The sequence below is a fragment of the Sander vitreus genome, chromosome 20 (genome assembly GCF_031162955.1).
Source record: "Sander vitreus isolate 19-12246 chromosome 20, sanVit1, whole genome shotgun sequence".
Taxonomy (NCBI): domain Eukaryota; kingdom Metazoa; phylum Chordata; class Actinopteri; order Perciformes; family Percidae; genus Sander; species Sander vitreus.
In genome coordinates, this window is record NC_135874.1 from 15,134,241 (window position 1) to 15,146,535 (window position 12,295).

Here is a 12,295-nt window from a genome sequence, read left to right on the forward strand (position 1 = left end):
ATTTCTATTCTTGCACATTCACATTATATATAAATTCAAGCACTTTCAGTGTCTTGATTTTTCCCCATCAATTTCACAAACTTTCAAGGATTTCAAATTTTTATTAAGAGAATAGTTACAACTGACTCTTGGGACTAGGACTTAGGGTACATACTGGAACACAGCAGCATATTAACATGTTGCATATTATAAAAAAAATGTAAAACAATTCCCAACTATTGAAACATAACAGGCCACATTGTCTTTAACTTTTCATTGCAAGTTATGCTTAAAAGCTTCAAATCAGTTACTCTGACCATAGTGTTTGTTTCACACTAAAGAGATCAAATCCAAAGTTTGTTTAAAAAATCCCAAAAACATCTCTTACATGTGAAAGATGTTTTATTGTTCACATTTGATGAATTCAACAAGAAAAAATGCCCTTCTCTCCTATATGTCATTGATTTGAATTCATGTGAATACATTTTGATTTTTAAAAAGACATGAGCTCCAATCAGTCGTTGTCTGAGAAGTAAAAATCCTCATCCTCGCTTTCAGAAAGCGCACCATCGTTTCCTGGGAACATCTCCCAAACGACAAAGGTGTTATTTTCTAGTGAAAAAGGAAAGAAACGGCTTGTGTTACAAAAGAGGTGTAGAAATAACCGTTTTCAGCTTTCAATTACATCTTTTAAAAATGTTTTCAACTAATTTCTGAAAGTCTCTAACACAGCAACATACAGTAGTGGACACATTTTTTTTCATTGAAACAACAGCCTTAATAATGAACATCAAGTTGAACAGCTCTACCTGTGTTAATAAAATACAAGCATTATAAACTTAAATTTAGTATTAGCTAGGGGTATTGTTTTGTATTGTGGGGTGTTTCTTATTTTGTCCCTCCCCTGTACATTTCTCAGGAATCCTACCTGTGTTACCACATCTTCTCATTGTTCGTTTAGTTGATGGCGTGGGTGTAAAGCTCTGAAAAAAAATAAAGATGGAAATTGTTATTTTTCTAATAAAGAATTATAATATAGGTTTTAAGATAACAATAATCTCAGAAATGAACCCTTATGAATAAGTACCTTTGAAGAAAGAGCCTGTTTGCAGACATTAAACTGATTTTTTTTCATCCTCTTCTGGAGTTGATAGACATACTTGTCATCATTGTTCCTTTGTAATCAAGAAAGCAGTAGGTCAGCGATTAAACTGGAATCAATTCTTCTTACAAGCCAGAAGGCATAAAGTCAATGTCATTCACCTGTTTGGAGAACCCATCATGCCAGGAGTGATATGCAGACACTGAGGAGTCTTCACTTCAGGGAAAACTTTTGACATGGGGGTCAGTGGCTCCATGTCTGATAATGTGAAGTCGTGGTCACTCGGACATATGGAGGGCATCTATCCATTAAGATAGGTACGAGAGAAACAGTTATCACTCATTTTGCATGGTGTCATAATCATAAAATCTCTTATTTTTATGCAAAATACAAAAACAGAAAGAAACAAACCTCAAAGCGCTTATTCTGCATGGCCGCAGAGCTGAAAATGTCCTCAACATCTTCTCTGGGCATGGCATCCAGAAACTGACGCACCTGTTGCTTTCTCTTTAAGGTTCCCACTCGGGCAGATATCACCGGATGATCTGTAACTAGACATAGATTATAGCTTTTCAGATCTCTGCAGTTAAACATGCCCTCTCTTTTGCAAAAAAAAACAACATTTGAATAATTGTAGTTCTCAAAGAAGGTTTAAGAAAAACAAAAAATGCAAATACAGCAAACATGTACAATATAATGCAATACCATACAACAGCACCAGTAACACTACCTTTGTAAAGATTACGTCTTTGTCGGAAAAAGGATCATTCATTCTAAAGTACGTCTTCAGTTTGTTGTTGGACTGAATTGTGCTAAATGGTAATGTGTTCCTGCTTTTTTGTCCACTCCACTGGCACATTTATGAATTCATCTGCACTTCTGCTCAATATCATGTGCTTGGCCTAAACCCTTTTATTAATGTAGGTTTATTAATTTTATAAAATTACAGACAGATTGATGAGGAACTCCACCAATTCTACACACCAAAAGTGTGTTTACAGGTTTTGGAGAGTACTACTGTAAAACTACTACTACAACACTCTAGTGGCTACGACGGAGCTGAACACAGCCCGATAAACTGCCTCAAGATGTCACCTGAGTCAAATCTGGGGATGTGGAGTTAGATAGCCGTGAACTTACATCCCAAACTAAAACCTTTCTCTACCTGGATATTTTGGTGCCTCCACATTTTCCTTTTTGTGTTTCTTGGCTCTCTTAGCCGGAGTCTGGGAGGTTCCCAGCGATGTGTGCTGGGAGTGGCACTCTTCTGCAGAACGCGTTCCAACCACCCTCGCCACCTTTTCCCAGTAACCTGCCAAGTGCTTAGGATAATAGGACGCAGCCCTGGAAAACACAAACATGCACATATGCCACCAGTGAGCCGTGAGGTTATGATACAGTATGCAACTCTAATTCTGCAAAATTCTACTTTATCATTATGTAGGTCTACAAAACGTACTCTTGTAGCTTCATAAGCTCTGCCTCTGTCCACTCGTCTGCATCTTGCTCTTGTGGAATCGGTGCATTGCCTTGGTTTGCCTTGGGTTTCTTGCTGGATTGTGTCAACTTAGGCAAAGGCTTTGTAGGGGATGTTGAATTGGTGCATTTGCTTTGTTTATTTTTTTGTTGCGTTACTCTGGTTCTCTTCCTCATTTCATTTTCACTCTCTTCAGAGGCGTTTGTTGAATCACTTGATGGAAACGCGTGGCTCGGCCGTGACTTGTTAAGAACTCTCACGCCTCTCCTCCTGTGCGCTTCTTTCCCCGTCTTCTTTCTCCCAATGACCTGCTCATCTGATGATGATGATGCTGTATCATTAACAGAATCTGTGGATGCTTGGACAGCCCGTTTGCTGCCCAAGACTCTCAGTGAAGTCCCTGTGGTGTTTTGTGTCTGGTGTTTTGACCTCCTTGTTGAAGACTTTTCAGTTTCACTTTGCTTTTGAGGGACATTGTCCATATACAAGGTTCGCTCTGTAGCTAGACGCCTTTGGCTGGACCTTGTTGGTCTGCCAGACCACTCTTCAGGGCTGTCATGTGTCTGTTGTTTTGACCTCCTTCTTGAAGACTTTAAGGGTTTACTTTGCTTTTGAGGGACAGTGTCCACATACAATGTCCGCTCTGTAGCTAGACGCCTTTGGCTGGACCTTGTTGGTCTGCCAGACCACTCTTCAGGGCTGCTAAGTGTCTCTACAGGAGCTTCAGGTGAATAGGATGGCTTCTCTTCAGATTCAACATTGGCTCTGTTGCATTTGCGGACTGGAGCCTTGACCCTCCTCAGTGGTACTGATGCCTCTACGTCCCTGGGTGATTGGCCTGCAAACACAGAAGACAGTTTGTCTGCATGCAACTCATCTATCTCACAATACTAAAACTACAGCTCTCAGTTATCTTTACCTTCACTGCAGGGCAGGAACACACTGACAGGTTTCTGTGATGCCCTCATAGACACCGTTGTAGTGACCTCCAGTGAGATTTAGAAATTAGAAAAGATCATATTGATCAGAAATATCAGTTGTTTGTACATAGTCAAACAAATATTCTGGATTATTATGTAGCTCAAATTTAGGTGCTTACAGGCATGCAGATGGAGGTATCATAACATTCATGGATGGTAACATTCATGTGTGCATCCAGAATAACTCTCCCTCCTTTCCAATACTCCAGAGGTGGCTTGATCACGCGACCACTTCGGGATACTTTTGAACAAGGCAAGGCAGGTGGGCATGAATTACCTGGAGAAGAAGAGAAAATAAAAGGTAATATAAATTGATCAACGCGCTACCAAAGATTAAAAGTACCAATGTTGGGATAAAAATCTGAGATGACATTTTTAGCCATGCTAGCAGCTCTAGAGATGGTAATGTTGATCTGTCTGTCGGTCGATCCACCACTTTGGTCCAAACAGAAAAATCTAACTAACTATTGGATGGATTGTTTGGTACAGACATTCATGGTCCACAGAGGATGAAGCCCAATAACTGATGATCCCTTGACTTTATGTCCATTGCCATCAGATCAAAATTGTCTAAAACGTACAGATACCTGCAAAACTAATGGCATTCCCAACAACTTCAGCTGTACTTTGTGTTTTGTGCTGATGGTAAACATGGTAACAAACTGCTTGGCATTGATGGACGTAGCCACCATGACGTCGCCCATTGGTTTGTGGACACTTGGGGTGCATCCCAGGTTTTTAAATTGCATCCCCGGCTCCTCCACTTGCCTCCCTTTCTCGCGTCTTAGTCCGTCCCACCGAGGAAGGATGGGAGAGAGGCAAGGAAATCATGGGAGGAGAGGGAAACAAGGAAATGTGTTTTTAAAAGGATGAGACGTCCTTTCCTCTAAAGTGTCGCGTGAATTTGTCGCTGTATGGGCGGAGTTAGCAACGGCTTTCAGCTGCACGGCTTATAGGAAGGGTGTTGTCGTGTATCCTCGGTCATAGCTCCAGGCAGGTTATGCCTTAGCCCGTCCCTCTAGACCATCTTTTCTAGCATCAACCATCCGTAATTTACATTTACAAAAAACAGGCTTAAAACTAAATTAACAGCCGACTCCTTAGAATGTCTTTAGTAAAACTGAACAAGAAATGTTAAGGTGACCAAAATGTTACAATAAAACACACTGGGAAAGGCAGGGTCAAACTTGTATGGCTATTTAAATATACAGTGCCCTGGATAGAGCTGGGCGATATGGAGGAAATCAAATATCAATATTTTTACCAAATACCTCAATGTCGATATTGCGGAAATATTGTAGGGTTGACTATTGGTGCTTTCACAAAATATTAATACAATGAGAGTTTTGATAAATAATCACCAATAATGTGGATACAATGACTAAGTGGGTAAAGGCAAATAATAAGACAGCTAGTAAGTCTGGTAGGTTCAGAAAATGACATCACTTCATTGTAATGTAGCCGTTAAAACCAGGAAAAGACAACACTTGTGTCATATCAGGATATTATGTTATCCAAAATGTAAGACGATATCTTGCCTCATATATCCATGTCGATATAATATCGATATATTGCCCAGCCCTAGCCCTGGATACGCATTGATAAGCCTCTATCTTGTTTGACAGGTTGCTGTTGTAGCAACTTGTCAGGCACAAGGTAGCCACGACCTAAAGCATACCCTGCTTTATCGTCTCATACTCTAAATGGGACCCTGATTTCCAAAATGAACATCATGCTGTAATGAAGAAGACTTGAAACTAGCGATTGGGACCATAAACACATTCCCAATCAAGGTTTAGTGAAGTAATTAATCAATGCGGAGGAGAGTCATTTTCATATAGACTTCTATATAATCAGACTTTTTTTTTTTTTTTTTTAAACCAGTGGAGTCTCACCCTGCTGGCTATTAGAAATAATGCAGGTTTAAGGCACTTCCACATTGCCTTCACTACTCAGCCCCAGAGGATGCTGCTTGTTGGCATCAGCACTTTAGCAGTACAATTGTGAGCATGTTAGCATGCTGACATTAGCATCTATCTCAAAGCACCACCCTGCCTATTTTATGTACAGTACGTCCCCACAGAGCCGCTAGCATAGGCCGTAGACTCTGTTATGTTATATTCAATATGAAGCTCTGCATGGTACATATGCTTCTGTACTCCTTTTCAAATTCCAAAAAACAGAAAACAGAATTAACAAAAAAACAAGAACTAGGGGAAAAGTAGGAGTTTCTACAGATCTCTCAACAAAATGAATAAAGGGAGTAGGAGGCTTCAGTACAGTAACATGTTCTTGTACAGAGCATTATTTGCAAGACTGTTAGCTAAAGCATTTATCTTGTAATACTCACATGTCTTCAAAGACTTTTGCCTGTGCTGCTTCACAGAATGGATGGAGGGTATCTCAGATTTTGTCTTCGATATGATACTTCTCCCCTCGCTGTTCCTCGTTGTTTCTCTGCTGGGGTTGCTACAACAAAACAAAATTCAGTTCACTTCAAAACACGGAATTTTAACAACTAACCATTTGTGAATAGTTTGACTTAATGGTAATTTCATTTCATTCAACATCCCCAGCAAAAACAAAAGGTAATATAAGCTAATTAAGATTATCATAACGGTACTGTGAGAGAAGATTCCCTTAGGCATGCAAGCAGTCAAAAACTGACACGCCTGAGAGCTAGGAGCTTTATCTTTTTTGCTTTTCTTTTGACAACTCAGAGAGTGTGGTAACCCTCCCAAGAAGTTTGCATCCCCAACAGCTTAAACAAAACAGAAATACATATTCTTACTCTCTTGACTCTGACAAAAACCTCTCATAAAGTGCCTTCCAGTCAGGAGGAAAACCATTAGCAAATTTCTTCAAAAGCCACTTGGGAAAATCTGCAGGCAAAAAGTTACATATAAAAGAGTATTAATCCACACTGTATTCAAATTTGCATCAGTTTATGTGCAAGTCTTCTTTATTTATTATGTATTTTTAACTTCCTTCTGCCAAAGTGAAACATATTTTCAGTGAAAAATATCTAACCACACAGCATCTGGCTTACCAGAGTAAACCCTCATGTTCATCTTGCCAACCAAGACGTAAACCCCGCCTGACACAGTCTTCACCACAGAACTGGAAACCCTTTCCACAATGAGGTTACTGTGCCATTGTATGTTGTCGGCCCTGGGTTATAAAGACAAGTAAAGAAAATCCCAGAGTTTACATTAAACCACACAAAAACCTTAAAAGATCCAAAATCCAAAGCGTGAACACTTCTGTCATAGGTCAGTAGCTGAGTCAGCAATCCGAAAATGTGTTATTTTGCTCATGACGTATCAAAAACACTTACTGGTGGGTTCCATCAACAAACAGGCCATGGTTATTCTTCCTCAGGAACCACTTTTTGAGATAAATTACACTTTCCTGCCAAAGAGGAAAACACAGGTCCAATTAGGAACAATAGACAAAATTGTCAAAAAGAAGGCAATTGATTTTAATTTCCCATCTGATCTAAAAATGTACCTGCAAATCCAATCCTTGAATTGATCAGTGGGCTGATTTTGGAAAACATTATATAAAAGAAGCCTCTTCATTTCCCTAATATCCCCCTTTTTTTTTTTTTTTTAAATCAGAGACTTACATTTAGGGAGGTAGACATTTTTAAATGTTTCAACTCACACTTGGGAATTTTGTGCGTTGGGGCCATTTATTTCGCTTGAACACAGCCTCTTGTTTTTTCGGTATGGAGATCCGTGGCGTATTGAGTACAAGCGGGTCTTCCAGCAAAACAGGTTGTGGCGACACAGCAGGGCTCAGGACATCCTCAGGAGGATCTGTGTCTGCTTGGCAGTTAGCAGGCTGTACACTGGACCGTTTGACAGGAACCACACTTTCTGGACCACTACTAAAAGCAATGCCCCCCATCTCACCCATGTTGTGAGCTGTCGAGGGAAGCGTGTTTCTGGACTGATGGAAATGACCTGTTAAAAAGAGTGAAAACATAAACAAAACTATGCAATATGCAAACAAAAAACAGTATTTCCACTTAATAACACACACCCCCAAAAGGATCCCTTGAGCTGCTGCTGACTTTAGGAACTTCATGCTGCTCCGTTTTGATTTCCCTCGCCTTCATGTAAGCAAACATCTTGGCTGGAGACATCGGAGGAATGTATTCCACAGCAACATTACAACCTGTTCAAAACAGCAAAGAGGCATCTGTCAATGTCTTCCCCTAAATGATGACGTAAGGAATTGAGATTAACTTGGAACAGCAATAATATCTCACGTTTCATTGCGATGGGTCTTAGTGATGAGAACACTGAATTATGGGTGAACTCGTTCATCTCTGACGGGTCAGCAGAGAATCCTCTTATATTAACCAAGTTCTCTATGCAAGTGCCTTTATCCTCACTGGCAGCACTGAAGGTTTTCCTTTGTTGTGGCTGACTTATGGATTCATTGCTGACCTCCTTTGTACTGCTGCTGACTTTATTAAACTCCTGAGGCTCCCATTTTCTCTTCAACCTCTTCCTTGTGGGGGACAACATATAGGCTGGAGAGAACAGTTTGTCAAGAGGAGCACACCCATCCTCTAATTCACTGCCTGCATGGTCAGGTTCTGCTGGCTGTATCTTTACTGGAGTCCTGCTGGTCACCTTAAAACCACCCGAGTCTCTGATCTGAGGTGGTTTTGTGTGGATCTGCTTTCTGTTGTCCCGAGAGGAGGGGTAAGACACAGCTGTTGACTCAAGGAAAGCTCTCTTTCTTGGTGTGCATCCATGTCCTGTTATTGTCCCAGGAGGCATTTCCTCCACATGATCGCTGCTAATGTCTGAATACAAGTACCCGACGTTTTTCTGAGGACTCGATATGGGAGATAGAGTCAAGGCCTGCGCCTGATTGCGATAAGAACCATACCTCTGATTCTCCTTATGCTGTTCGGCCATCCAGGTACTCTCTATTCCCTTTTTGGGCGACTTAAAAACAGCTCCATGTTTCTCGGTAACGTTACTAACGTTCAAGTTACACAACGGGTCGTCGCTTGTAAAAGTCCCCTCCTTCGCGCATATCCCTCTCTCTACTTTGGACTTAAGCTTAGCAAACACCTTGGCAGGAGATTCAAACCGCCTGTTTGTCTGTTGCAATACATGATGATACGACGACATGGTTTTCAGGAAAAAGAAACACGATTGTTATACATAGTATACTAGCAGATAGCTAGCTCGCTAGCCCGCAAATTTCAAATTTCTCATCACCGCCGCGTTTGGCTAGTAACGTGTGACGTACTGCCAAAGCACGTATGTCACTTCCGCACAGGATATTAACCCTATGATATTAACCCCTTAACCGATATTTCATTTCAGAAACATTCAGTAAACAAACATTACCTCATAAATATGTTTTACCCTTAACTGTCCTTTAATGTATTGTAATTAACCTTAGTAATATTTATTATTATTAGCTATTTTTACATTTTAATTTCTATATTTGTTTCATTTTCTTTCCTGTAGAGGGCAGTAATACGACAAGTAGTGCCTAAAGTGCAACAAAAAAAGGAGAAGAAGCGTACTGCGCATGCTCGTATCAAAGTCAAACTTCCGGGGGTTGTTGATTTCTCAGCTGTTTGTCGCTGGTTATCTGTCAGGTGTAGATACCATGCAGTGAAACTAACAGGAAGTATTTGTACTGAATTGTTCTTATCTAATACTCAACAGCGTTGTTATTACAATACAAAACGGACCGTTTTTTTTCTTTTTACTGTAAACATATTTTGATATAAAGTGTTGTTTGACTGTCTTAAAGCGGTGTCACTGAAGTGATGCAACATGGCAGCAACTCATCTCAATAGGTGTTTTCTCTCAGCACTAAGGAGACATAATCGGTGTCAGAACCGTGGACTTAACTCTTTGGCAGAGAGGAAAGTCAGCCGGGTGTCCTCTGTTGTGATATGTAACCACAGGGGAGCCGAGGGGAACGCAAGCCTGGACAGGGGACCCCCGGAGGAGTGGGACAGAAAAAGTGGTCGGGACAACAGCAGCTCTCCTCTGTTAAAGTCAGTCTCGGTGGGTTTGGGACTCTGTGGTGCGGCACTTGTGGACAGTCAAAAAGAGGAAAAAGTGAACAACGGAAGAGTCTCGATTTCCGGGCGGTTTCTTAACCTAATTCTCCCATCAGCTCAATGTGCTTCTCCCTTTAAACCTGATAGTCCCCGGTATAAATACAACTTTATTGCAGATGTGGTCGAGAAGTCCACTCCAGCTGTTGTATACATTGAAATCGTAGGCAGGTGAGTCGACTGAAAAAGTGTCATTAGTTGAAAATGAATTTGTAGCATGTTTTACACCAAATTCTCATCTATGTTGCCACTTAAAATGTTTGTTTATTAATTGTAATTCATATAACATTCCTTTAGTTTGATTAGTGTTACCCTCACAGTATGCATAACTTAGTAGCTAGCTAGCAAAACGTGTGAACCTATCTAAATACCATGTGGACAAAATTCTGGTAACACTTAAATCAAGAATGTGATAAATTATGGTTAAAAAAAGAATTCCTAATGGGTCACGGAATCTATGTGTCGCATTATTTACTGCAACATCTGTCTGGTAGGACTGCAACTAACTAACGATTAGTATCTGTTCAAGTTAATCATTTATCATACAGTGGTGCTCATACGTTTATGAACCCATACTAAAGTTGACTAAAAAGAGTAATAAAAAAATCATCTTTTGGAAATTGATCTTAATGCCCTAATTTAAAAAAAATAAAAAATAAAAAAAAAGGAAAAATCCAACCTTTTAAGGACAACAATTTTATTTTTGAATGAATAATGTATCATAAATAAATATATGATAAATACCTAGAGATTGGCATACGGTATTTTCCATAAAATCGTCTCTCAATACAAATCAAACCAGCTATTAGGTTAACTGAAATAAAACCAGGCCAATCTCTAGGTATGGTGAAGGGTATGTGATGATGTGGGGCTATTTTAATTCCAAAGGCCAAGGGAACTTTATCAGGATGTATAGTATCCTGGATCCATGAAATAACTGGCCTTTAAAAATAAAAATCTGCTACCTCTATGGGAATTTAACATAGGGGTGTACTTAAATGTTCCTAATATTTTTTTAATTGAGGCATTAAGATCAATTTCCAAAAGATGATTTTTTTTATTTTTTTATTATTCCTCTTTTTAGTCAACTTTAGCATGGGTTCATAAACTTATGAGCACCACTGTATAAGATGACAAAGGTCCATCGTAAATTACAGAGCTCACAAATAATTTAATTTGAGTAAAATCAGCAACTAAAAATCCAGAGCATTTTATTTAATGATGTGAAACAGGAAAAATAAGGAACTGTTATTATTTTGTGAAGTTGTGATCAGGGGATATTGAGCTTTAGCGCAATGCTTTATCACTAGATCGTCTTTTGTCATAACCATGATCTTCAGGGGTTGCGACTGGTTTGTGGTAATGTGATTAACTGTAACTTTGTTAGTGAATATTTGAGTGTTCTGTTCTCTCTACTAAAGCATCAAATGACATGATGAGGGCCTTAAGGTGGGTTCTGTTTGTTGAAGCTGCCTGTTAAACTTTGTCAATTACTAAAATAATGTTTAGGTTTTCTTCTGTGCAGATTAACCTAAAAGTTATATTTTGCTTACAAGTTGAATAAGATCAACTGATTTTACTGTTTCACCAGACACCCATTTTCAGGACGAGAAGTCCCAGTGTCAAATGGCTCTGGTTTCATCATAAGCAGTGATGGTCTCATCGTCACCAATGCTCATGTTGTGGCTAACAAGAGAGGCGTCCGTGTGAAGCTCACCAACGGGGAGATGTACAATGCCACTGTGCAAGATGTTGATCCAGTGGCAGACATTGCCACCATCAAAATTAATGCAAGGGTGAGCAACTTACTTTTAATATTTTTTACCTCACTACATCCACATTTGCTTCCATCACAGTGGTGGAAGCACAGAGATGACCTATTAACAGATCCAGACAGAATCAGAAGAAAAATACAGTTAAGAGAAAAAAACACAAGTAGTTTCTTTACACACATGAAACCAGGGAAATGTCTAGTGGTTGACAACAATACAGACACCAGCCTACAATGTGGTCAAAATTAGTAATATTGTTATGGCATTTAATGAGTTAACCTTCATTCTTGTGACTATTTAATGTGCATCTTGACATACTCTGCAGTCATGCATTTTGGTGTTTTGCTACTGTATGTCTCCTCAAGAGGGTGGGGTTTTTTTAGATGACAAAAGTGCCCTTTAATGTACAACATACAGTATATAAAGCAGACATTAAATAGTCTCAATTAAACCTCCAGTACAACCTCTAAGTGACTCTTTTGCCTGAGAATTACAAGGCTGTGATTTATACTGTCTACTGAAAGACTACTATAGCAAAATGAATAGTCCCCTGTTTTCCCCATTGAAAAGCAGAACTGTGATAGAAGACAGGTGATCCAGCATCTTTATAAAAGTACATGACCACTTGCACGATTGGGTCATTGCAGCAAGAAAAATGGGGGCATTGATAAAAAATAGGAAGCTCTGATCTTTTGATAGTATGAATGACCTACAAGCATTGAGGATGTACTGTTGAACTGCCCTCTCTATATCCTTCTCCCTGACATGTAGAATCCTTTACCCACGCTCACCCTTGGTCGGTCGTCTGATGTTCGACAAGGAGAGTTTGTGGTTGCCATGGGAAGCCCGTTTGCATTACGGAATACAATCACGTCAGGA

The 12,295-nt window shown here is 39.7% G+C and overlaps 2 protein-coding genes across 2 annotated transcripts; one reads left to right on the forward strand and one right to left on the reverse strand.

Annotated features, from left to right (window-relative positions):
• Positions 1-87: 87 nt before the first annotated feature.
• On the reverse strand, positions 88-8,814 carry mis18bp1 (MIS18 binding protein 1). Its single transcript, XM_078277482.1, has 16 exons — positions 7,815-8,814; positions 7,586-7,720; positions 7,205-7,506; positions 6,876-6,949; positions 6,588-6,709; positions 6,330-6,420; positions 5,889-6,007; positions 3,658-3,815; positions 3,478-3,544; positions 2,541-3,396; positions 2,247-2,425; positions 1,493-1,632; positions 1,243-1,382; positions 1,067-1,154; positions 908-962; positions 88-591 (listed from the first exon to the last, which is right to left on the reverse strand). Exons 1-16 carry the CDS (start codon positions 8,692-8,694, stop codon positions 494-496), a joined length of 3,504 nt encoding a protein of 1,167 aa, XP_078133608.1. The 5' UTR covers positions 8,695-8,814; the 3' UTR covers positions 88-493.
• Positions 8,815-9,113: 299 nt separating this feature from the next.
• LOC144535590 (serine protease HTRA2, mitochondrial-like) lies at positions 9,114-12,295 on the forward strand (the record flags this gene model as incomplete). Its single annotated transcript, XM_078278128.1, has 3 exons — positions 9,114-9,815; positions 11,236-11,440; positions 12,188-12,295. Coding segments are annotated over exons 1-3 (774 nt in total), but the record flags the coding sequence as incomplete, so codon positions are not given.